The sequence below is a fragment of the Magallana gigas genome, chromosome 2 (assembly GCF_963853765.1).
Source record: "Magallana gigas chromosome 2, xbMagGiga1.1, whole genome shotgun sequence".
Taxonomy (NCBI): domain Eukaryota; kingdom Metazoa; phylum Mollusca; class Bivalvia; order Ostreida; family Ostreidae; genus Magallana; species Magallana gigas.
The window spans coordinates 11030115-11057976 of record NC_088854.1 but is presented as its reverse complement, the minus strand read 5'-3'; the positions used below and the strand labels follow the sequence as shown (position 1 = coordinate 11057976).

At 32.9% G+C, this 27862-nt stretch overlaps 1 protein-coding gene across 1 annotated transcript in view; it reads right to left on the bottom strand.

Moving 5' to 3' along the window:
• Nucleotides 1-1600: 1600 nt before the first annotated feature.
• The window catches only part of LOC105320306 (uncharacterized), an 89651-nt gene continuing 63389 nt past the window's right edge, over nucleotides 1601-27862 (bottom strand). Inside the window, exons 13-17 of the mRNA XM_066074998.1 lie at nucleotides 25814-25942; nucleotides 24523-24809; nucleotides 19424-19648; nucleotides 13873-14017; nucleotides 1601-5333 (exon numbers count right to left, since the gene is read on the bottom strand). Of these exons, the coding sequence (XP_065931070.1) occupies nucleotides 4288-5333; nucleotides 13873-14017; nucleotides 19424-19648; nucleotides 24523-24809; nucleotides 25814-25942 (1832 nt within the window). The 3' untranslated portion in view covers nucleotides 1601-4287. The remainder of the gene's footprint in view (nucleotides 5334-13872; nucleotides 14018-19423; nucleotides 19649-24522; nucleotides 24810-25813; nucleotides 25943-27862) is intronic.

Below are 27862 nucleotides of genomic sequence, written 5' to 3'. Positions count from 1 at the left end.
CTCCCTCCCTCATCCCCCCCCCCAAAAAAAAAAACAAAACACACACAAAAACAATAAGAAGATTTTGCCTTTGGGAATGGTTAAATTGGTTTTTTTTAAAATCTTTCTGCTTTTGAAGGGGAAGGGGAAGGAGGAAAATGAGGACTTATTTGTAAAAATATCCTTGATCCATTCCTGTACACCATAATGTGACATCTACTGCATCAATTGGTCCTTAATCAATTTAATTTTGATCTGAGATATGCCGGAATAAAACAACATTTATAAGCAACTGGGTAAAAATGACCTTCACACACTGGAATCTATGTGAACAACACATTAGCATCGATGATATCGGTATCATGTTATGATAAAAACATACAATTTGGAACTTCAGGTATTCGATGTATAACGACCACATTTTGTACCTAATAAATGAATGGTGCGATAATCTTAATCATGATATCATTTTGAAGGTGTTTTCAAAATAAAATACTCCACCAAAGGAATTTTCAAAATGTTGATTATGATCCTACTAATTACACCTTGAATTTTGCATTGAAATCTATGGGAAACATATGTTTTATCAAGATATTGTAAGAGGTAACTGATGATTAGTAAAACTCTTTTGGTTAATACCTGCATAAACTGCCTCTTTATTAAAATACATGTATGAAATAAAATTAAACATTTACCGCAGATATTTTGGCGAAATTATTTTTATCAAGGGGAGAAAACTCTTTAAAAAATCTTAAGGTGCAATTAAAATGACCAGCCCTTTATATGTTGTCTGTCATGTGAATTTGATTCTTTTCACTTTCATAGTTATCTAGCAATACATATTTAACTAGTTGAAAATGATTCAAAATTGTTCAATATCCCTTTGTTATACATTGAATACCTTAAAGAATAAACAAAAGTATAAAACCAGGTAGTAAAATCTAACACAAAAGACAGTAGTGGAAAATTTGAACTGATTAACCAATCTATATAGATATAAATACATATATATAACATTGTATTGATAAAAAAGGTTTTTTATGGTTTGAATATTTAGCAGATATCAGCAAATTTATTGAACCAAATCATTTCATGAACCAGCTATCCTTAAAAATGTTTTCAAATTTTAGAGAATGATAAAACCAATGATAAAAATATGATTTCAAGGTATATTTTATCTTGATCTTGATTATACTGATGCTGGAGGCGATATAAGTTTTTGAAGTACTGTAGTTCAAAGTCGGTTTGAATGTTTGTAAAAAATGCTGTCCTGACTATTTTTCATGGTTCATGTAACTTTGGATTTGAAACATAAGGTAAGCTTGAAACACAGAGCCTGATCTCTTTTATCAAAGATGCTATGAAAACCTGGCCCTATCTCACTCAAACTTGCTTGATGGATGTGTTTGTTGGTATATAAAATATACATGTAATTCCTATTATATGATTCATAAGATATTGAACCATATAAACAATATCATATTGTATCAAAATTGTTAATCTTGTATCTCTATAGAGTGTTACTTGCAGCCAAAACAGATTTTCCACTTTCTCATTAAAACAAAAATTAAACAATTAAGAATATGTGGCTTGTTCAGAAATTATTGAGACAACACAGATATTTCCCTTTCTAAGTAACGAATTTTAGTGAAAATTGGCATAAACATTGAGGAAACCTAAACAATTAATAGAGCAAAGTAGTATTACAAAATAACAGATAATTTGTTTACAACAGTACATAAACAAGTTGGTGGCCGGGGTATCTGATGCAGGCCCAAACTTGGAGCTTGAATAACTTAATCATCTGCGTTTTAAGTGTTGATAGACCTACAATTCTTGATATTAAATAAAAATCATTTTGCTATTTATTGTTACTAACTTCTGTGCAAGTTTCACTAGTGTTCGATTTAAAATTCAGAAATAGTACAAAAAATGTACCAAGCAATAGAAATCTGACTGAAATGATTTTTTAAATTTTGACGTCATGGTGGCGCAGCAAAAATACATCAAATTTGTGGGAATCTGGGAAGAAACCTTTTCTAGCCAAGAAATTGCTTGAACAATAATTATACAATGGAAAGGGGTATAAAGCTTAAATAGTAAATCGGGTTTACATGTATTTACTGATTGTTTATAAGAATTAAAACAAAGGGACAAAATATCAAGTACTTTTTACACACAAACTGATTTCAACTTTTGTAAGATATACTGGTGTACAGAATGAATTTAACATTTCACAGTAAGTTGACTTTTGGGAAAAAATAACTTGATTTTTTGCGAATTTCATAAAAATCAAGAATGGAGAGAATGTGTCACCATTTCAATTTTGAAATAAAAAGAAAAGATGAAAAATGAAGAATACTTCATGTTTTCCGTTCAAATGTAAGGTGTTTAAAATATCGGAGCAAGAAGAAACATTAAAATGACGTTGCAATGAATTTGTGGTTGCTCTGGGTCAATTGATGTAGGCAAGTTTGTTAGCTTACCAGGAAAGAACAAATGAAGTCATTAACTTCAAAATTTTCAAGTAAATAAAGAGTATATTGGTTTACTTTCTGGTGAAATTTCAATGATTTATCTCTTTCCCCAAGGGAGTAGGAGTTAATATCTTGTATATATCCTTCTTCAATCAACAAAATCATGTTTCATAAATAATACTTGAACATCCATAAAATAAAATTTTTGTGTGGCATTCCACCATAAATCATTATAACATCAAATCCATTGAAAAATCATTGCAAATGTAAAAACTTGAATATACAAGTTATATTTGACCGCATATTGAAACAAACATATATACCTGTACATCATAAAACATAGAGGAAACAATAAACAAAATACATTGAGAAAGAGTTTCGACTGTTAATGTAAACACAACTATAAAAGAAGAGGCAAAGTAAGTGACTGGACAGGGAATCAAACCCAGGACCCCTGATTAATTTAGGAGCTCTACAACTGAGTTTCCTGGCCAGTTTTGCTGGTCCATATATAGTAGCCTCAGCTACTACATTTCTTCCTCTAAAGGGGATGTTTCTATTTTTATAGGTTACATGCTATAAGGTATGATTGATACCATGTTTTCTACAGACAGATATGCATATATTTCTATTGTAATACATAAAGTAGTCATCAATCAATTCAAACATATTGTAAGCTAATATTCCCACTATACAATAATTTATGCATCTGTAATAAAAACCAGCACTAGAGTGCAAAACATATTTGTCATGTCCAAAGAAAAACTTATTTCAAATATATTAATTCAGCAAGTTTCACACATACTGAAATAAAACATTATGTTTAAAATTTCAAAGGCATTGATATTACAGTTTTCTTGAATATAATTTATTTTATCTCCTCCTCTGAGGAGCCATAAATATAATTATAGACATAATGACAGCATCCAGCTACGCATCATTGAGAAAATAAACCATTTACTCTAAACAAATTCATAATATTTCATTTAACATCATATAATTCTGTTACAATGATAAAAAAAAATTTAAAAAATTTCTTACAATTCAAGTGTAAGCTGTCCCAAATCAAAAATAAATTTTATAACATTTTGCTCATCAAGAACAAATTTTAAACAAGAATAGAATTCCTGGGTCCCCCGCCGGTCAAGTAGTATACTAGTATCAACCACGGCTGATTTAGGAACTTGACCAAGGTATTAGTGGTATAAACATTTGGTATAAATTTCATGAAAATCTGTCAAAATTTGTAGGCATGAGAGCCCTTACAAGGTCAATTTTTTGATAAAACGGAGTCATTATTGTGGTCAAAGTCCCATAACTCAAACAAAAAGTATCGACCAATGCTAATTTTTAAACTTGACCAAGGTATTAGTGGTATAAACATTTGGTATAAATTTCATGAAAATCCGTCAAAATTTGTAGGCATGAGAGCGCTTACAAGGTCAATTTTTTGATAAAACGGAGTCATTATTGTGGTCAAAGCCCATAACTCAAACAAAAGGTATCGACCAATGCTGATTTTCGAACTTGACCAGAGTATTAGTGGTATAAACATTTGGTATAAATTTAATGAAAATCCGTCAAATTTTGTAGGCATGAGAGCGCTTACAAAAAAGTGTGACGGACGGAAACACGGACCCACGCCCGGCATTTTTATGTCCCCGCTCCGCGTTGCGGCGGGGGACAAAAAACTGCATGAATATCATCTTCAATATATCAAGTAAAGCTGATTAATTTATACTTTACAAAAGTAATAAAATGACAAAGACAAGCAATATCCATAAACTTTCAACCTCACACAATACACACAGAACCATGACAAGATGCAGATTCACCAAATCATTTCCATGGTTACCTGCATTTCTGCACCAGTACTCTCATCTTTTCCTGAAAAAAAGATTTCAGTTTTTCCAAATTCTATGGAGATTGCTACCGCCCTTTCTGTCCCTCCTTCGGTGTCTGGCATCTGTACTGTCATTGTAGCAAATAGTTCACACCCCTCATCTGTAACAAACAGTGGACTTTTCTCTTTGGACCTATAAATGTTGATCTTCATTTTTGTCATATCCGCAGTGGATGCATTAAACTTTTTCTCAACTTTATCATTGACCAAAACTTTGTCCCCAATGGTAATCAGTTTTTCAAACACCTGTGTGCATTGGTTTTTATTCCCTATATATTTGATTTTATCCGGTGGATCTGAGGCCAAACAATACCTGTTGGTCTCTACACCATAGGTATAATTACACACTCGCATTTCAATTATCCCATCCAAATGTCCAAACTTTACAGCCCCTTTTAATACAGCAAGATCTGGATCAATAGGAACAATGACTTCTTTATCAGAAAATTCCTTTTTTATATATTCATAAACAAAGTCACTTTTTGCAAAACCTCCAACAAGGATTATTGTTTTTATATCATTTGCTTTGGGTTGCTGTGCTAGAACTGATTTCATGTGACCTGCTATCTTACTAACAACGGTCCCAAAGATACGTTTTACAAGAGATGCATCAAAAATTATTTTTCCTGTTTTATATACGACATTTTTGTACCCTGATTTTTCTATCATATCTTTGAAGTTTTCATTATTAACATCTCGGCATAAAGATGATAAACTTGGTAATAAGCTGAACGATAATTTGTCCTCTGTCTTCATATCTCTCTTTTTCAATTCAATGTCATTTTCCATCTGTAAAATTTCTGCTTTCATGTCACTGAATTTTTTCATGACTTTTGCACCAAAGATACTCTCAAATATATCAAAAATTTCTTTGTTGACATTCTTCCCTCCCCACTCTCCTCCACTGGCATAATGAAGATGTTTCAATGTATGGTGTTCTGTTATCTCAACAACACTGAAATCAGCCGTTCCACCTATTGAATAAAAAATAGTATAAAGAGTTACACACCAGCAGTTCTCATTTTTTCCCTATCTATTGATCATAACGCTGTTAACTAAACTGAAATAAAACTCAACCAGTACCCATGAAAGGGCCTCTTAAGGAAGCCTACCATATTTGTTTTTTATTTTTTTCGTAAAAACTCATGTATTTAAATTTTTTATCATATGTAATTTACACCAACTCTAATATATTTACGAAATTTCTAGAAAATCTACCATCATGTTCTTCTTAGGGATCATCTCAATATACAGGTACATTTATTAGAAACATATAGGAAATAGTCATTTCCTGTACTTCAAAGCAGATTATACAAGAAGCCCATGGGCCACATCGCCCACCTGAGCAACAAACACCATAATAAAATCAGCTTTAAGGGGCATGGTCACAATTTTGGTAAAAAAATGTTTTCACGTTTTTTATGTTTACAGTGCTTTAATGAGGTTTTTCTAATAGTCAATTGTTGCCTTATAAAATAGATACAGAGCTTACAATTCTTTGTCATATAAACAAAGCTTGTGCCCTGTTTTTGTTTATCTTTTGGATGTTGAAGTGAAAATTCAAGTTTAAGACCTAAAAGGATTGTAATAAATGCTAGGAACTATTTATTTATGCTAAGTATGAGACAGAAAAGAGAGTAATTAGCCTCTAAACAACTTTTACCGGTGCACTGAACATATGTACCATATTTTTCGGACGATTAGACGGTATTTTTTTTCTCTGAAGCAGAGCACCCGACTCATTGTCTTGTTTGACTTATCGTAGGCTCGAGGTCAGAAAATTGTTAAAAATAGCATCAAAAATCTTGGTTTTAATCATCTTGAGTTGGCCGTGTGATTGAAAATTACGTTGTTGAATTCACTGTTCATCTTTAATAATTATCATTTTCACTCATCTGTTAACACTAAAATACATAATAATAAGAGTTTATTATTAAAAAATGGTACATTGTCTTTAATCAATTAAAAGTTTTATCATTCCGTTTTCATAAACACATCATCACATGGTTCCATGCATATATCACTAATGGGAATAACATTGCGCAGTAAAATTGAAACCAAATTTGAATGGAAAAAAATATTGCAGTTGGTCCTGGGAATGTTTCTTTAAGTTTTATTATTTTATTAGTAAAGAGTTGTTAGTAGAAAGTATAAATAAGAAATATTTTATGGTCAAATTCAATCTTAAAATACGTAATCGGCAATTATCGATACTACTTTTTTTACAATAGGCTGACACCGGTTGTGTTAATAATCTTGCCCTAAGGCTGATTGCTTTACGGCAATTGCACTCCCTGTATGTGTAAAGAGAGATTATAGTTCATTGATTAATTACTGTCCAATTCTTTGATTATTGTTAAATAAACATTTTAAGAAACGTATGTATGTCGTATATATCGTCATTTTCATGTCGTACAAATGATCGATCTATTTCTAACAGTGTCTATGTAAAACAATAGCGTGTAACTGCATTACTGGATACAAAATAAACAAATTTTATCAAATCATAGTAATTGCTAAGCTTTCTGCACTTGAGATCTCCCTTTGAAGTCCGACACGAGACAGGTGCATGCATTGACCATGCCCCGAGTCAACAGGTGACTGGTTACGTAATGGTGAATACACTGGCGATGGTCATAGTGGATAATTATTTTAACACATGGGAATAAAATATTTCTGACAAGGTAAGTTTAGTTTTGCATAACACGCGATATCAGGAATTGTTTAAAATGCAAGCGATTTAGTAGATGGTGCTGGTATTTGAAAATATGATGCATAAGTATAAAGTGTAATTGTTCAAATGTTAATCATTATAATAATAATTGGTAGCAATATCAGGGACATCATGGCATTATACACTAGCTGATAATGTTACTGCAGTTTTATACGCCATTTTGAAGTGATAAGATCAATGTATGGTCTGAATCGACGTAATGTAGGATTTTGTTGAAATTTTGGCTAAAAATGAGCAATTCGACTAGTCGTCCGCATCAACGTTTGTCGGGAAAATATGGTAAACAAAAACAGGGCACGAGCCTTGTTTACATGGCCAAAAATTGTGAGTTCTATATCTTGCTTATCAATATACGACTGACACTCAAATTTTGGTTGATCAATAGAAATGCATTTCTAAAGCATTGTAAACAATAAAAAAAGAAAAAGAAAATATGATCAAATTGTGACCATACCCCTTTAAAAAATAAACTTATTCTGTTATTACTTGTTTTATAAAATTGGCAACTATCATTGATCCTCAACTGTCGGTTTGTCATATTAAACACATTATCAGTAATCATGGCTGTGTTTTAATGTAAATCCTATAAAGAGGAAGAAAACTGCATGAAACACTCAAGCAGCCACCTTAATAAACTTACATTGCACAAGTTTGAGCTAACGCTGGTGTCGAAAGGTGTGAAAATTGCAGCGGGCAGAAATGTGTGAAGTAATGACACTAACTAGTTTAACTGACCTGACTCCACATCAAGTTTCACTATGTCTTACGTAAAATAAGAGTTTCAGCCCTTCAGAATATCATGACATGAAATATTTGAGATTACAATAATCAAGATATTCAAGATATCCTGGAGTTTTCAGATCATTTACATAAGAAAAACAGATGGTATCAGCGGAAGATGAAGTGGGTTATTTGAGATATCCCATGTTTGAGATACCAATATCTACCTTTATATCCCATCCAATCACAGACATGCTTTTTTATTTTCTGTTTTATGAGAGATGAAACTCTTCAATACTGGAGGTTACATAGAAAACAAGTATGAATTGATTTTTACTTTCTCCTTTGGAAGAGTTTCAATAGATTTTCTAAAGCAGAGAAAACCTTTCTTTGATGGGTCAGAAGTAAAGGTCATGTCAGAGTGATCTCCTATCCATATCTGTCAGACCCTGATAAGTGTAAGGAGAAGGGGGTGTGTTTAATCAGACTAAAGAAGATCTTAACCTTGTGGGGCCCAAGAATTACAGGGGCCACAGTTCAAACAATTAAAAATCAACAATAAGTCAACATGCTTGCATAAAAGAAGTACAAGTACTATATATCATAGCATTTGAGTTTTTGAAAATAATTAAATTTTTTTTCCTCTGGAAAATTGGACCCCCTTATTGTAGCCTCACCCTACCCCAAAAGATCATGATTTTGACAAACTAACACTATCTGAGGTTACTTTCATCAAAGTAACAGATCTCAAGGCAAATGGTCTAAAGATTTAAAAAATTTTCTCTACACATGTTTATAAATATATCTAAAAATTTGACACCCCCAACAAAGTGGCCCTACCTTACCCGCAATGATCATGACATTCACAAAATTGAATTTACACTATATGAGGTTGCTTTGACTAGGGATAAGAGTTTAACGATGCATACTGAGCTCTACATCATAATAGCCGATGATTAATGGGTGCGATATAACATTCGAAAATTGCATGGGAGGAGTGCGATATAAATCTTTTGTTTTCCCTTGGACTGAAATGTCACATTTTCATTGGTTTAAACATAGCACGTGATTGCTTCATATATCTCTATATTTGTTCTGTGAGAAATAATATTAGGCAATATGGCCGTCATTGGTCGACGCTTCGCTTACTCATTTCGACATTTCATAGTATTTTATACATAAACTGCATGCCGTAAGTTCCTAAAGTATTTGGAGTAGTTGCCCTTTGAAATTTTTTAAAGTTAGAGTAGTTGACCTTAGAATATTGACGTCACATTGTTTTGTCTGGAGCAGAACAAAATGGCAGCGTCGAAATTTGCTCAAATCTCTGCAGAGGAAAGGGAGAAAACATTTAAAATTGAATAGCAACAAAACATTGTAGTAAACATGGGTGAAGCAAAGATTTTGAAAGAGTATTTGAAAAGCGAGATTGAAAATTTTGAAGAGTTTAAATGAGTTAAATTGGACGAGATGTAAGGCATCTTGTACATGGCTTTGCGTAGGTCATCGCTATTTGTGAATAAATATGTCGTTTGATAGTCCTCGAGAAAACAAAACACTTATTAGGTTAGTTACTGACTCACTACGGAAATATATTGGGTTGATCAATCCCATAGAAGGCTCGGCTTTGCCTCGCCATCTATGAGATTGATCAACCCAATATATTTCCGTAGTGAGTCAGTAACTAACCTAATAAGTAATAATATCACATCCCTAGGGTTTATTATAATCACATAGTAGGCAAATTTCTGGTTTATATTGCACAAGGCGGAAAATAGTATATTTTCTTTAAGTATATGATGTAATAAAATATCATATTATTCAATATCATATACATTTGTATCCAGTCTGATCCTTATTCATTTATTTATCTAGAACTGTTTCCAAACATTTAGCTAAACTTCCTGAGGCTGTTTATTTCTATGTAAAAATTCAACCCCCAAGATGAAGCCCCACCCCTGGAGATCATGATTTGAACAAACTTTTGTCTACATTATCTGAGGATGCTTCCAATCTAATAAAAGCTTCTGTTGCGTTAAATATTTCTTAACCTAATATCACTTTGTTAAATTTTTTAAAGAGTCTAGTCACTTTCCAACATCAATTGTGATTTTAGACTGTGATACAATAAGCTCATTCTATGTTTTTCCCCTTACAACTTTCGGAAAAAGTAGAATTTTTGCTTATCTGCCCTTGATCGAACATAAGATATATATTACTATGCATGAGAGGTGGAGCTGACATTATCAGAATGGTACTAAAATTAGACTAGCATGAATAATACTGTAAACGTGGAAATTTTGACGATGTGTTAATTTTGACTTTGTTGGCGATTTTTATTTTCTCGTCAAAATTTCCACTCGCCAATCTTCACATCAAATATATAGCGTATTAATACCAGAATTTTTTATCGGCATTATCCCGTTAGGACTAGATCAAAGTTAATGATTCATTTATGTAAATAGTTATAAAAACACGTAATTAGAATTGAAAAAACCCATAAAATCTAAACAAGCATTGTTTTAAATGCAATTATCACTCAATCGTCACAACATTCTATAATAAATTTGCGTGCGTAATTATCATGCCGTGTTTGACCTACTTTAATACCTCAGGCAATATCATATAGTAAATAAAAACAAAATACAAAGAACAATTTTATTCCATAAAATCTGTACAGAATTTTTTCAATCAAAGTTAAATTTTATTAATACCAATGCTTGTAAAAGAGTTCGCAAGAACTGGCATTATAAGAAATCAAAGATAGATAACTCTTACTCTTATTCAAAATTTCATCAAAATTAAACCTCGCCAATTGTCTCTTACTAAAAAATCGTCAAATTTTGAACTTGTCAATATAACCACGTTTACAGTAATGCCATGTATAAAATTTATGTGATCACTCTTTCACCATAACCCTATCTATTCTATATGGTATAAGTATACTATTTACTATCACTTTAACAATTAGACCATGTCCATGTAAGAAGTCTTTAAATCAATGCTTGACAACTTAACGTGTTCGGAAACATTGTCCTAGTTAGCTCATTACATGCTACCTTACACGTCAAATGATAGCATTTTGTATTCACAAAGTTACCTGAGATAAGAAATCATGTGGTGAATTATAATATTCAACATGCATCAGCCCTTGGTTACAACAGGGAAAGCAAAAGTAAGAAGAAGCAGTTTTTTTCTCATTTAAACCATGAGCACATGTTTGTCTATTAATATCCCTTTGACATAACTTTGATAATGTAAATGTACAACTTTACTGTTAAGCGGAGAACAATAGACAAACATGCGCTGACTATGTATGAAGTCAGTATAAGAGTGGACGTCGTCATTATTGCATGGAGATTGAAGAAATTGTGATGACCCCTGCCTATGAAAACAAATTCGTACGTGGTAACAGCATACTATTATTTAACGCAAGTACGTAAAGTGCAGTTTAGATGTTGAGCATTTCTGTAGTTGAAAGAAAAAATCTTCTTTCAAAGGTTTATTTTCTCCCAAATATCGCATGTCCTTAAGTGCAGTCATCCTTTACATTCTTCACACTCCATTTGCCTGAAAAATCTAATTTTAATTAATGCTTCCATACAAGTTACAGCTTTTCTGGCGACGATGATATTAGTTTCTGAGAAGAAATTTTTTACCTATTTTTATCTATTTATTTTTTCATATACATTAGCTTTGGTGTTAATATTGGCATTTTTGGTGCAGTGGTACGTGAGAGGAAGATTTTTTTTATGACACCACACTATTTTCACTGTCCTTTAAGAGCAAGAAGGCCCTTCATTTAAAAATTTAAGAATCCCCTGATCTTAGGATGCTTTGTACTAAGTTTGATTTAATTTGGCCTAGCCTAACACTTCTAGAGAAGAAGTCAAAAATGTGAAAAGTTTACATATGGACAGATGGACAATGGACAAAAGGTGATCAAAACATCTCACTTGAACCTTTGTTTTTTTTTCTTGCGCTAAAAAATGCCAACAAATTTTCAATCAATCCCTTCATTTTAACAAACTTGAATCCCCTTCACATAGGCATGCTTTGTGCCAAGTTTAGTTAAAATTGGGAAAGTGATCCTTAAGAATCAAAAAAGTGAAAAGTTTACAGTCTATAAATGGATGTATAGACAGACAGTCTATAAATGGATGTACAGACGGACAGTCTATAAATGGATGTACAGACGGACAGTCTATAAATGGATGTACAGACGGACAGTCTATAAATGGATGTACAGACGGACAGTCTATAAATGGATGTACAGACGGACAGTCTATAAATGGATGTACAGACGGACAGTCTATAAATGGATGTACAGACGGACAGTCTATAAATGGATGTACAGACGGACAGTCTATAAATGGATGTACAGACAGACAGTCTATAAATGGATGTACAGACGGACAGTCTATAAATGGATGTACAGACGGACAGTCTATAAATGGATGTACAGACAGACAGTCTACAAATGGATGTACAGCATACTTGCCAACCTCCAACATGTGAAAATCTGGTCATGACCAGATTTGGAAAGTGAAAAATCTGGTCATAGTGCGTAACGACATTCACGACATATTTATCATGCATTTCATAGGTATATACAATAGAAATATGTGTTAAAACTTATGTGTAATACTTCATTGCAAAGAAGCAGTTTAACTATAGTCTGTCCCAAGTTATTGCTTCCATCACTTTTTGATGATTTTTAATAGAATTACACATACCTGTGAAAGAATTTAAATACAGTTGAAATCGTTAAAAGGGAATATATCTAAGATATCTTCATTGAACAATTATCCCTTTCCACTCAGAAAAATTCACAGGAACGAAATCAGATTCCTTACGGAGATTTATAATGGGGAATGTTTACATCTTTTCTCCATTCGGAATACACTCGGAATACATCGCGCAATTTTTCAACATTATCATCCGGGCTTATTAATGGCTGTTGCAATGCAAAATCTCTGTAGACTTTCAATTTCGGGATGTGTATTGAAACCTGAAGAGGTAGAGGGGGCGTTTCAAAACAGATAATCTGGACATTTTTTATATTAGTGGATGAACGTAGTTTGTGTACAAAGATATTTACTATTATTGAAATATCAAGCAAAAAGTGGTGGAAGCAAAAACTCGGGACAGAGTATAACAGTTGCTGATTTTGAATTTTGTAAAGTGATCTGACACAGAAAATGGTGGGTTGTGTTCAGCTAAAAAAAAAATGCAAAAAGAGTTTCTGCTACATTTACCTTGCTTTTGAACTCTGTAAATGATGGCATGAAAGTTGTAAGTGACTTGGAAGACTTTTGTGTATTAAAATGCATTCTATACATGACTTAGCGTTTTTGAATGTTTAGTCAGATCATTTTTTGCACAAAATCCAATTTTCAAATGTGCGTTACATAGAACGCAAAAGCCTCGTTTTGTACTCGATTACTTTGTTTTGCCTATGGGAATTCATTTTCCTAGATATGTTGATACAAGGTACAAAAATATTGTTTTCTTTTTGTTGGTTTTTATTCCGCTGGCCCCGATGAAGACCTTTTCTTATTGGAAGCCATCACACTTAATGATTTAAACCTTCGCTTAGTCAAAACAACTCACGATATTAATTACACTTAATGTGTCTGTTATAGCCATCGGCATTGTTTACGCGTTACGTAAATCCAAGCTCAGCTTGGGTTCATAACTGGAAGTCAAACGCACAACGTAATTTACGAACCAAATCCGGAAATCGGGAGATTTTCGGGTTGTTTGACAAAAATCGGGTGAAAAGCATGACCCGCTGGGTCATAAAAAATAATCGGGTGAAGGGTTGAAAAATCGGGTGTGACCCGACAAAATCGGGTCAGTTGGCAAGTATGATGTACAGACAGACAGTCTATAAATGGATGTATAGACAGACAGTCTATAAATGGATGTACAGACAGACAGTCTATAAATGGATGTACAGACAGACAGTCTACAAATGGATGTACAGACAGACAAATGGATGCAGGTAAAAAAGTGTTCCCAATAGCTCATTTCAAATAATATTGCAATCTCATTACCTCCAAGATCAGCCACAAAAATTTGTTCTCCAACTGTCTTCTCGGACTGGTCACCAGATAGTTTCAATTTTGCTCCAGATAACACATAGACAGCAGCACATTCTGGCTCAAGGGCAAGATGTAAATGTATGCTTGGAATACTTGCCTAAAAGTATATTAATGTGAATATAATTAACATATAGATAGATAGATAGATAGATAGATAGATGGATAGATAGATAGATAGATAGATATGTGTGTTGATCCATTTATCACCTGTTGATGTTTCATCACAGTGCTTAAGTTTGGTGAACTTAAAATCATTCCTAAAAACCTAAACCTATAAAATTTGCTCAATTTTATTTTAACATCTAAGCCTTGCTTTTAAAAGGAATGTAACAGGAATGGGTTCAATTCAAATTATAAACTCCTTATCTATATTCATAAATTAAGACTTTTTGTCGATAAACTACAAAACCCCTGAACCAGAGTAACTGCTTATACCTTTGGTATTTCAACACATGTAATATAATGTCCATAAGGTTTAATTAAATTTTATCTGATGAATAATTATTGAGAAATAAACTAAAAAACTACTTTTATTTTTGATACATAAGCCCGAAATAGCAAAAATGAAAGTAAGGAGGTGAACATGCTTTGGCGGATCCAAGCTAGCGGGAGTTGGCATAAGAGTATATTCTTGCAATGAAATAATATTAAATGATGATATAAACGGAGAATATATTTATTAGGAACTTACTTGGATTATACACAGCAGTTAAGATTTTAAAAACACTGAATTTGTTTCTTGAATGTGTGATTTTAGTTTTAATTGAAAGAAGCTAGCGAAGCATGACCTCTGGAGAGAATGGAATAGAATTTTTCCGAACGGGATAATCAAGAATGCGGTTTGACTAATTAACCTCATGGGGAAAAGTATAGAAGGGCCGGGGTTCCTCATGTATCGCTGGCAGATATTATATCGTGGATGGGATATCTTTGATGAATACAAAAAAAGTTAAATGAATAAAATGGAACAATTTAATGCAATTTCAGTTTCGATCAAAAGAATTTTTTTCCAAAACAGGGTACCTAGGTACGTGGTTTGACTAATTTACACCATAGAAGAAAGTGTAGGGCGAATTAAACATCGGGCAAATACTTTTGATATGGCAACTTTGGTTTAATAAATGCAAATTAATAGCGAAGCGAGCTCTACTGGCAAGGCGTGTGTGAATAGAAAATTTGGACTATTTGCACATTCATTCAACGGAATTTTTTGGCGTCAGTAAATCGGACCAGTAATACCTTGTTTTAATCGTCCCAGTAGTTCCCTGTAATTATACCGAGCGCAGCGAGAGGCGGGCAAAGCCCGCCTTGCGAAGCGAGGATTAATGGTAACACGTATATATATGAAAATCATTGAAAAATGAAAGTTGAATCAGGAGTACTAAGGCCAAAAAAAAATTCTTCCAGCCATGGGCGCCGCCATATTGGCAGCCATTTTGTTTTTAAAAAGTTAATTCGATCATTGTTTGACCGGAACTTATCGATGTTTGTTGCCCCTAAACTCGATTAAAATGTTCCAGTATTTAAATAAAAGGTAATTTTAATCAAAAGAAATAAAAGAGGACATCGAATAAGTTTCAATTGTGCTTCAGTTAAGAAACATGACTAGTTTTATGTATGTCTTATCAAATTATCAGATGGAAAATAAAAACATTAATTCAAGGAACTGACCTTTAAATACTGAATAAAGTATTCAATTTTATTACCGCGGCAATTATATGAATTAAATTGATAAACAATGAAAGAAGAAATTTAAAAAAAGTTCGGAATAACGTTACTCTCTTCGGCTATTTCCGAAGATAAAACGTGTATTACGTTTGAAACATGACGTCATAATGCAGACTGAGCACGCAACGTTTCGTTAAACTTTGGCTAATGCTTTGAGTAGTCAACCAGGCGGATCCTACTGTGTGCATTTCAAATAAATTTTATTCTACAAAAATCAAACTGCACTGTGTTAAATCCGCGCTCGGTCCAACGGTCACACGGTTTACATATTAGTTTCCCATTTCACACTCTCACGAGAACAAGATAAAAGACTATGTACATGCATTGTAAATATACTGCTGACACTACGCAAAATCCATTACATAAGACGAACGGAGTTATCGTCCTTTCGAGTGACGTCACAGTGGATTTCTTACACATTGATCCGACATAATTTTTCGGCGTCAGTAAATTTTGACCCACAATGCAATTCCTCAATGTCGGTCGATCTCACTAGACTGGATACCAACTCGCAAGAATCAAAGTAGAACTTTTTAGAAACAGATAAATTATGTAATTTCAAGAACATAATGCTTTTAAGTAAACAAAACAGTATATTTCGCGTAGTTTTTTTTTTTAAGAGACAGACGACACTTGACTGACGTGAACTTTGATGTCACAATAAGGGGAAATTACTCTAAGTAGTAATTGTAAATCTGCTGAAATAAAAATACCAAAATCTTCTCAAAATCTTGCAGAGCTAACGAATGGGGACATTTCTTCAAAGATAGGAAACAGCTGTAACTTGCTCTCATTTGGATGAATGCTCACATTTATTTTATTCACTATATTTACGGTAATTTCCAGGAATGTTTTTTAAAAGGGTGCATGGCAACATCATTCAAAAAATCTTCGCAAGCAAAATGAAAAAGAAATTCTCAAAATCAGGAAAATTCTAATACGGGTGAAGAGTTGGGAGTGCGTAGTATGCCTTTAGCTCTTTAGCTGCTCAATAGTGTCTTTATTTTCACTTCCATTTATTACATGCTCCCGGGGGATCCATTTTCCTTATATGATCAGCAAATTTTTTTTTATACGTAAATTTGATTTTTTTTTAAACGGGGGACTCTGTGATAAGTCAGTTGTTTTTATATAAGTTTAAGAAAAATGTCTGCTGCAAGAAAAGAGGAAATAAACTGTAATGTACATTATGTTAAAATCATTATTATTCAACACATTTTATCCGAGATAAATTCTATATATAAATAGATAACAAAATCTTATGAATTATGAATAATGAAAATTTACTGGAAAAAATAGGCATGTTTATTTTATTCTGCATTCAAATTCATTTACTTTACGTCGCTACTTTTTTGTTTTATCATAATTAATTCAATCATTATTTTATCACATGCTGCGCTCGCCCCAACGGTCGCACCGTAATACATATTATGTATACACTAGCGTTTTTTAGATTTCATGCATCTTTAAACCACGACAGATGGGTAGTAAACCATAGATATTAATTTGTAAACAAGGAACAGATTGTGTTCTATTTTTTTTTAAGCTTAACTTTAAAATTAATAAATGATGTATGAAGTCAAATTAGGGAGGTTGGGGGTAGGCACCCTCTTCTATTGGCAGTCCTTTATCTGAATTTCTCATTTGGGACAGTGATTTAAAGATATGGCATCCTGAATATCCAGTACAGTTTAGATTTTTTATTCCTGAGCTAAATATTCAGCTATGCATTTTGAGAATTTTTTTGTTTCAATTTTAAAGAATAGGTTAAAAAACAATTAAGAAAAATTTGGATGCAGCATATATGAACATGAAAAAAAAAATATGGTTCAACATTTTAGCATTGTGTCATTAATGTGTAAATTAAGTGTTAATCAATCCCTGTGCCTACGCGGGTTATCATCTTGTTTGCCCCTATTTTTGTTTACTATAATATTTTAAAGTTTCTTGTTTATCTACTTACTTCTATTGTTACTATTATTAGGTTCGTCTTGATATATAGATCGTTAGTAAACCTCCACACGTGTTCGATCATTAATATGGGAAATGTCCAGCTTTTGTTTATACTTTTCAATTGGTTAATATACCGGAAGTAATGTTTTTTTGGGTGGTGCTTACCCATAAACCCATATCTTTCTAATGTCATGGTTTGTTATATAAAGCCCTGTCATTTCTTGGGGACTTGTTAAGCATTAATTTGCAGTAAGTTTCCCCTTTTTCTAACATGGTTTATATTTTTAAATTTCAGGTTGCACCAGTTAGGAAAATACTTTGATCATTTTGTCTGCATCATTTGCTAGCTTCTGTTAAATTATTTTCGGCCTGTAAACTTAAAGTCAGACAGGTGTTAGATTTTATTGAAAGGGAATTTTGTATGATACCCTAGGACTTTCCCCAAGGTAGGCTGACATTTCTGTATGGTAGGATGGGGGGGGGGGGGGATTTTTGATGATGATTTTTGATGATGGTTTTTGTTAGGGATTTTTTTTTTTGGAGATCTATATATATATATCATTAGATTTCTTAGTGGCTCAATTTTCATGAAATTCGTGGGTACCTCTCATCCACGAGTTAACATTCCCCCACAAATTAATAAGTTAGGGCTATAAAGTCATATTCCTCTTGTATGTATACGAAAATACACGAAATTACATCCCTATGAACCTGTAAAATTTAAGCAATTAATCCACGAAAAATTTACCCCCACGAATTTTAATGATTCCACAGTACTCAGCAGGAATTTACAATTGTTATCATTATTTTGTTTTCGTTATTATATATAAAATCATTAATAGATAAGACAGCGGAACATTAACTGACAGAATTGGAAACATACAGCTAACGCCAATTTCACCTGTTAAAGTAAAAACATTTGAAATGGGTGGGAACAAATTGACGCAGACGTCTGAGAATTAAAGCATTGGATTGAAACTGTAGTTATAAGAAATGTATTTTCAATCCACCTCAGCATATCTTATTTGCTAAACAAGTTAAAGCGATTGAAAACATTTTATTTCATCTGTAAGTATATAATCAGCAAATATGAGAAGATCCCAATTCATGAGAGCAAGGCAAAGCATTGCCAAATGACTTCAGAGAATGAATCAAGTGGGGTTTATGCCCAGAAAGAAAAATTCAAATTCAGATTAGATCAATTAAAATTATCCCAGATAAGACTTTTCTTTTTTTCGCTAAGTTAATGTATACAAATAGATATGTGTGTTCATTGTTTTCTATCTACCAGGGTATATATACACTAACAACAACAAAAATCCACCTATATCGACATTGTTGAAGATTTCTGAGGTATGTAAATATTTATGAACATTATATTAAAACTTTTTGAAATTCATTTTGAAAATGCGTGATGTGTTATTGAATAAAGAGAATATAGCTAAAAACATTTGTGGTGTGTTTTGTTTTTGCTAGGTATGGGGAGAATTGCACAATTATGTAAATGTTACCTACCCCCCCCCCCCCCCCCCCCCCTCGGATACATCCCAGAGTGTGCATGCATGGGGATAGGAATAATGAAATATTTAATTGAAAGAAAGAGGTTTTAAGAAAATAAATCTTGTAATAAATATATTATAGTACATGTATAAGTGAAATATAGTTATTCTTAAAGAACAACTTACAAGAAAATTAATTGGATAACTTTCATTAAACGACTGAAAGTGTTAAGACATTACTGTCTAGTAAATGATCCCTGAGTTTTTCATTATAGTACTTAAACTTTTACAGTAACAAAAAAAGCAGAAAAATATATTCTTACTTTCTCAGCAGCTTCTCTCATGAACTGTTTCGCAAATTCATCCCATATAGCTGGTACAGTCACAATCCAATGTATCCCATCTTCTTTAATTACAAGATCTTCATATTTTTCTTGAATCTTTTCCAAAACCATTTCCTTCATGTACTCAAGAGATTTAGAAAAGACTTCTAATGCAGCCAATGGCTTTCCCATATGGTCTTTTATTTCCATTGAGCTTCCCAATGTCTGTAACACAACATCTTTATCTAGAAATCTTAATACATCAACAAAATGTAAGTGGATGTTCATAAAAATAGAAATTAACTTTAACGTGATAGAAAGCAAGACACCCAAAAGGCTGGCAAGTTATTCATTAATTATTGCAAAAAGTTGCTTGCTTTTGTGACATCATATATAAATAACTACAGAACTGAAAAAAGATGACTAAAATCAAGACATTTTTCTGCTAAATGTTTTATAAAGATATGTTATGCAGATTGGGAAAAATGAGCGCAGACCCCCCCCCCCCCCCCCCCCCTGTGGCCCCACACCTAACCTCCATGATTTTAAAAAACTTGAATCTACACTATACTTGAGGACTCTTCCGCACAAGTTTCAGCTTTTCTGGCCTTATGGTTTTTGAGAAGAAGATTTTTGAAAAACACCAACAAATTTTCAATATTTCTAAATTATCTCCCCTTTATAGAGGATGTGGCCCTTCATTTGAACAAACTTGAATCCCCTTCATCTAATGATACTATGTGCCAAGTTTATTTGAAATTGGCCCAGTGTTTCTGGAGAAGAAGATGAAAATGTGAAAATTTGACGAAAACGATGTCAATGCCAACCTAACGACAACGATGACAGACAACAGACAAATTTTTATCAGAAAAGCTCAATTCATCCTTTAGATCAAGTGAGCTAAAAACCTTGAAAGTTTTCACAAATTTTACATTAAAAAAAAAATGACCATTTTTGGTAAGATATTGTACAAATTCGCAATGATTTACAACAGTAAATATGTTCTGATATTATGTATTTTCATACACGTAGATATCTCAAAATTATGGAAGCTGGTTAAAGCCAGGTGAGAAAAAAATCTATTTTGCAGCTGCAAAATAAGTTTCTGACAGCAAACAAATACTGGTATTTAGCAACTGCCATATAATTTAAGAAAGTGCATGGACACTTAACTCCAACTTGATCAGTAATTTTATAGATAAATCGATAAAACAAAATTTAAATTAATATCTGAGCACTTTTCAGGTATTGGTCAAAATGGAAAAATGGAGAGGGGGAGGGGAAAAGGATGGCTTATAACATACCACAAATTACATACCATAAATTTTCAATCTTCTACGCACAGTTATCGTAGAAAAAATAAAAAAATAAGTTAAACCACCCCCAAAAACCAGAACCCCTCAATCATGTCAATGTCATCATAACCATGTGCATGGTTTTCTGAATGCTTAGATAATGAGAAATATTTTAAATGTACAACCTACAATTTTTACCCAAATGTTCCTAAAGGGTGTGGTAATGAATGAGGTTATGAATGAGGTTATGGAGGCTGGGTGGTCAAAATATAATATAATATAAAATCATCAGATTTATTTGAAAATTTTATTTGTGATTTCTGAAGCTATTTTAAAACTATAATTCGGTAAAGATAAAATGTCACATAATAATAAATTTATATAAAATTTCATCATTTTCATTTATTTTTGGAGCTCTTCTTTTTAAAGGAGATCAATATTGTCTGAAAAGGCAGCCACCCCCAACCCCCTTAAGGGTTCACCTTAAGCTAATGCTAGTGGGAGCAAGGCAGAATTGAGACTTTATATACCATACACACTATCACATTCTTCCTACTTTTTCCTTCAAGATTGCTATCCCTCAGAAATCTCACATAAGATTCTTAAGTCCACTCCACATGCATTGTTTCATTGGGTGCCAATGTAAAAGAATCAGGGTGTCCACAAATAATATGTTTTACGGTGCTACCGTTCTGGCGAGCGGAGCAAGAATTACACATACCTTGCATCATTGTCAACTTAGTGTTATTTAAGTATCAACGAATGTCAAAGAATTTTTGAGAGAGTATTACTCTACAATGAGTATGCCAAAGGTACTAATTTTAATAGTTATGATACATAAAGCGCAACCTACCTACCCCTCCCCAGAGAGAGAGAGAGAGAGAGAGAGAGAGACTGGTCCCTCTTTGTAGGTGTGTAATTTTCCACTTTCAAATTTAATGGTTTAACTATATGCAATATCTGCATAAATTTTTTAACTGTTTATTTTTTTTCTTTATTCCTTTTATTTAGTTCAAAATGTCTTATTGTTTATTTCCTCCCTACTCATATACTTACCTGCCTACTGTACATGCATGCACAATTAGCTTAAAAATGGATCAATATGACAGTAAAGTATGGCTCTTGATAGTATATATTTATATAATCTCTATATAAAAAAAATTAAAAGCAAATCATATGTCAATGAGGCAGGTATCGCAGTCTATACTGAAATTGCTAGTACACGCATTACATATGTTTGATTCACCTCTAAATTTATCACAGGAAATATAGTGTGAGAGCACTGTGAAGTCATCCATGACCTTTTTTGTGTTTGTTACGTATTTCGACTCAAAAAGAAGGTATTGAAGCATGTAACAAATCTCTTGGGTCTCCCAAAGCTTGTGTGGTACTCAAAACGTGTCTTTAAACCTCAAGACACCAAAAATTACGAATTAAATGTCGGCCATTTTTGGCATAGCACCACAGGTGAAAACATTAGAGAGCATTATTGGATGTATACAAAAAATTTTTTGGATGAATCTGTGGGTTTAGTTTGTTCCTTTTCCCGCACAAACTGGATCTTAGAGCTTGCTTGGCTGGCTATGAACTATGCTCAAACTCAAGATCCTTCAGTTTAAACCAACTGAACTAAAGGGTTAACCCACTAGCTAGTGCTAGTAGGAGCATGGCAGAAATGAGCCTTTATGTACACACTATCACAATACACATCAAAGAATAATGAGTTGAATTTGGCCCCCATAACTCGCCATTTTTCAAAGTGTTTCGGGAACTATAAAATGTTATGTTAATTTTTAGACGAGTTGATATGAAATATATTTTTCGCCTATTTGTTTGATTTATTTGCACTCACTTGCAGTATATGACGTCAGAAGTGACGCTATTTCTATAATTCAACCAAAATCAGTCAACAATTGACATTTCTCTCATCTTTTAACGAATGGGAAATATAGAGCGCATGCTTGAACAAGGAAATTTTTTTTGTCAGTTATTAGTCTTGGGTAGTTACATCTCTGATTAAAATATTTTGTTTGTTCAAGCATGCGCTCTATGTTTTCTGAAAGAAAAACTGCTTGAAAACAAGCCGTTTTATGCTAAAATTGCAAAAATGGCATGAAAAGGTTGTCTTAATGATATCATATTTCTAAATTGTGGGCACTTGAATCAAAATGAACATCACATATATATCTGTATAAAGAAAACAAATAATTACAATAAAATGACGATGTTCATTTAAAGCCCCTTTCACAATTGGCGCACGACCACTTTACACCACTTTGCGATCGAAATTTTTGAGCTTCGCACGAGCTCTCGCATACGTTTCACGTGCCCTCCCTTACGTTGCACGAGCTCACGCATTCGTTGCATACGTTTTACTGGTCGCATCAAGTCTCCTCTGAATAGTGGACATGCACACTATTCAGACGTGACCGAACGCGATCCAAATTATCGCAGTGCAACGCACGAACATTAGTACGAACATTTTACAACGTTTTGTGTACTTGCAAGGAGATACACGATTTATAAAGATCGTAAGATAAATCGCTGGTGTTTATATGCGTCTGTTTTGCGACCGTGAGACTGTTGCTCAACGTTTTACTATCATTGAACGACTTATCAGCCTCAATATGCCATGCTTTGCTATTAGTATATATACCCTGTATAAGTATCTCTATTTCAGAACAAAATTAACAATATACATTTATTGCATGATGGTGAGGGAAATACATGTATGAAGATTTATTCCCTCGAGAAAAATCATATTTCCTGAGGGCTTTGCCCAAGAGAAATTTGTTTTTTTTCTGGGAAATAAATCTTCATATTCCCTGAACATTAATGCAATAGACGTTTTATTATACCAAGCAACATATGATTACACAAAATACGTTGATTTCTAATAATGTTTTACTTTTCAACAGTCGCAACATTAACGTCGTGATTTGGTTTCCCATGCAACTGTCTCACTTTTCTTTCATAAATCATAGATAGTTAAGTTGGTTCTGAGATATAAAGAGAATCATAATGATTAAATATTTTTGATTTAATCATATTTGTGTACATCGTATGCTCATTTCTGCTTTTTCATTCCTATGATATCTCCCTGTCACGTGACTTTCTAGACCAATCAGATATAATAGAATAATCATATTGAGGTATAATAATAAATGCTGCTGCATATCTGTATCTTCTTGGGCGGCATCTTTTCACGCTTTCAACTATGTCTACTGAATATGGGTGGTGTACATGCCCCCGCTGACTCGCACGATCATTCGTACCATGGAAGGCATAATCGCACGTCCAATCACATTGGCGCACGTTCAATCGTCCGATCACCTAGTCTCTCGCGCGTTCCTATCGTACTATCTTTCAACAGTTGCTTTCATTGTACAACAGCAGCATACAGACGCAAGATATATCGCAAGATTTGATGCGTTTACATCGCACAATGCTCGCTTAGATCGTGCGAAATACTTACGAATACTTTTTTCATATGCGATTATTTCGGCAACAATTGGCGATTCAAATCTAATTTTTTCGGTCGCACGAATATTTGGTTGCTTCTGCTCGTGCGCCAATTGTGAAAGGGGCTTAAGGGGGCCATTTTAGGCCCATATCATATATAGTCCTTTGGTCATGATAAATCTAGTAGTTTCTGAGAAGAAGCTAAAAAATTACAACTATTAATAATATAAATATCTAGTAACTCATGTCAAGAAGATGATGCACAATGTATATTGGTAAAGATTTGGCTCAAAATTCACATTAGATTTATTACGGTAGTTAATCATTTCCATAAAAACATACCTCTTTCTTCAGAAGTTTCATTTTGAAGTTTCTAAAAAATCTAATACTTTCATGTTTTTCATCATCAACATATTCCTTGTACAATCTTTCAGCATCGAATCCAAAAGCGACAAATTTGTTTTTATTATCCAGGAGCAAGGAGGTGGGTGTTTTGAGAGAAGCATCCACCTTATCCCCAGCCTTAGGATCCCATTTTTGAAGGATGACTTCTGAAGTTTTTGTTAGAGAGTACGCAAAACCAGAGTATGTAGTACCAAAGTCAATTGCCACAACAATCTTTTCATCCTCTGTAAAAATGTTTTAGTTAGTTTTTAAAAAGTATTTAATAACAACAGGCTTGAGAGCCACAGAGCTTACATAAGTATTAAATGTGACTAAACTTGTAGACAAAATTACATAAACTACAGGAGTAATACATTATTGAAAACTCAGTTAATAAATATATATTCAGTTTCACTGTTTCATATATTATAATCATCGATGATGCCACAAGCATGTTTTAAATATTGAAGAAAGGAGACTCATCGGATAAATCCAGAGACCACTCATCAGAGTATAGTGTAAAAGATATTAAATATAACATTTAAAACAGATATCAAAAAATTTATCTGGTTGTCAGTAAAGAAATAATCAGGATAATAAAGACATAAATTTTATTTCAACATATGTTATAATGTAAGCAGCTATAACCATTTTTACTCTGTGTATCAGTTAGCCTTTCTTCTGTCAGATGTGCATGTGAACAATTCACCGGTAGGCAAAAGTGTCACACTACCCTCACTATTTTGACAGAAGCCTCTAACACATATCAGAAGCATGTATACTTAAAAGTATTTGAGAAAAGCTGCAAAAATCATCTGCTTTTTTAGTGTAATGAAAAACCTTTTGTATTTTCATTTTGAGAGGGTTACCAGTAAAAATGAAAATATTCAGTTTATGTGACCAATAGTTGGATTCGAGCAGCATTACTAATACAAATGAACTAATTGCCAATCAATCATATATCATATCATATGTCTCAACAAACCCTAGAGTAATATGACACTTCATGATTATTTGCTATGATAATTAAGTGATCTATTTATTGAGCCATTTTAACAAGAGCTTGGACTTAAAGTGGTTGACATATAGTCAAACTCCAAATTGAAAAAAGAGAGGGGATTCCTAAACCATTGGTCATTTTCTAGGAATATTCATTGAATGCAACAACATATATATTATTGGTCCATTTCAACCCTAAACTGAATTATAAATTAATCAGATAGGTCAGAATATATTGACATGTACTTGCCTTGCAAGGTCTCATCTCTTGGACATTGTGCGGATTTGGTGAGATGTGCATGTCCACGTACGCGACCAACTGCACTCAATTCTTTGTCACCTTTCTTTGTGAAGGGTAAATCTTCCTCAATATGCATTTCTTTTTATTTATGAATGAAAAAGAAAAAGGTTACTCAATGTGCCAAAAAAAAAATTGCTAAGAATGATATTTTACTTTGTTAAATAGACATAATAGTTACTAACGATCAAATTCCATTAGAAAAACTGAATCACAAAACTGACAGGATACCATTGAAGAAACATGGTTGCCTAGAAACATTCTTCTGATAAATTGTGGAACAGGCTAAAATCCTTATCTATACAATGTATTCTAAAATTTGACAATGCATATTAAAATGAAGGTCACCATTACCTACTTTGGGAACAATTCACCCAAAGGTCAAAGATGCATCAACTGACAATTTTTATTATACTAATTTTAAAAGGCCTCTCTGTATCAAAGAAAAAAAATTGACAATGATAAAGACCAAAAAGAAGCTCACATTGACCTACTTTTGGGTAAACATATTTGCAGTTTTAAGATGCACCAGCTAGTAAGTTTTGATGATCCCAAACTATGTTATAAATACAGATATGACTATAAATTATGAGAAGATACCCCCCCCCCCCCAAAAAAAAAGAAAATAAATAAATAAAAAATTTGTTCAAATTTTCAAAGCGACACATCTTGACACCTTAAGTTGAATCAATTGTTAAAATTTGTTGATCCTTCAAGTCATAGTATTCAAAACAAATAGGTTGAATTATTTATTATTAATTTGCAACAAAATTTAATCAGAATGTAGGCATACATACCCTCCAGTGGGGAAAAAGAACCCAAATGAGGTAGCCTTTTCCGTGTATATTTTAAAGCACATATTTTCATATACTATATATGTAGATAGGGTTTCTGATTAGTAAGTAAAGATATCAGCTATAACATAATAGACTTTATAATATTTAGCAATATCAATATATGCAAAAAAAGTTTGCATGCATTTACCATCAAATTTATTTGAACCATTTGAACAAAAGCTTGGACTTGAGGTAATTGTGTTGAACAGCAGCGTATATAGACCTGTTTATTTCATTGTAGGCCACTCTGCCATTGCTTTTTGAAATCAATATGATTTGTCTGGCTTTAAGCTACGACTTAGCAATTTGTGTAGAGTAAAACACACTTATTTTGCCAGGAACAAGTAATTTTACTTCGTTATAAGCAGAATTTTTTATATTCACCATGTTTACAACATGTAATAAAGTCACGGGGATTTAATCACTTTGCTGTAAGCGTAAACTCATCATGTGTCTTCTATAATCATTTTTTACTGTATATTTCAATTTAAACCAGGGTCACTTTTCACTTGTAAGTCCAAGGTCATATTAAAATGGTTCTAAGCTTTTTTTTTTGGAGGAAAAATATCTTTGTGTGCAGAGACTTTAACAATTGCCATTGTTCAGTAAAAATAAGTTAAGTTGCCAAAATTTACATTAATATACATAAAAGTAAGAACTATTAGTGAATTATATATTCTTTTTCATTAAAATTTTTTTACATGCTTATCTCAAATCATGCAATTTTGCAATGAAAGCAAGTCAAGTCTACTGTTATGGCCAAGTTAAATGATATTTTAAGTCATTGATAAATCATGTGTGGAATGGTAATGCCTCTTTTTCTTTGGCGAGGATAATATCGACATGTCTTGTAACTAATGTAATCACTGGAAGTGGCTTCTTTCGTTGGTCAATGTAAAACACATGCTATTCAAGTCACCAGCTAATTTCAAAACCCATGAGATTTATGGACCACAATGACTTCCAAGGAACAACTAACATATTTTGAAAAGTGCAATAGATTTTTCAATATAAGTGGTATGTGGGAGAGTTAAAAAGCGGTAGACTTTCGCATAAATGGCAGAGTTAACGTGTGATGTGGGTCATACTGGTTATCAGTACTTAGTTTAACTACTTTTAAATGAAATGCCATAAAATTATGAAAGTAGGTCATTGTAATCTTCAT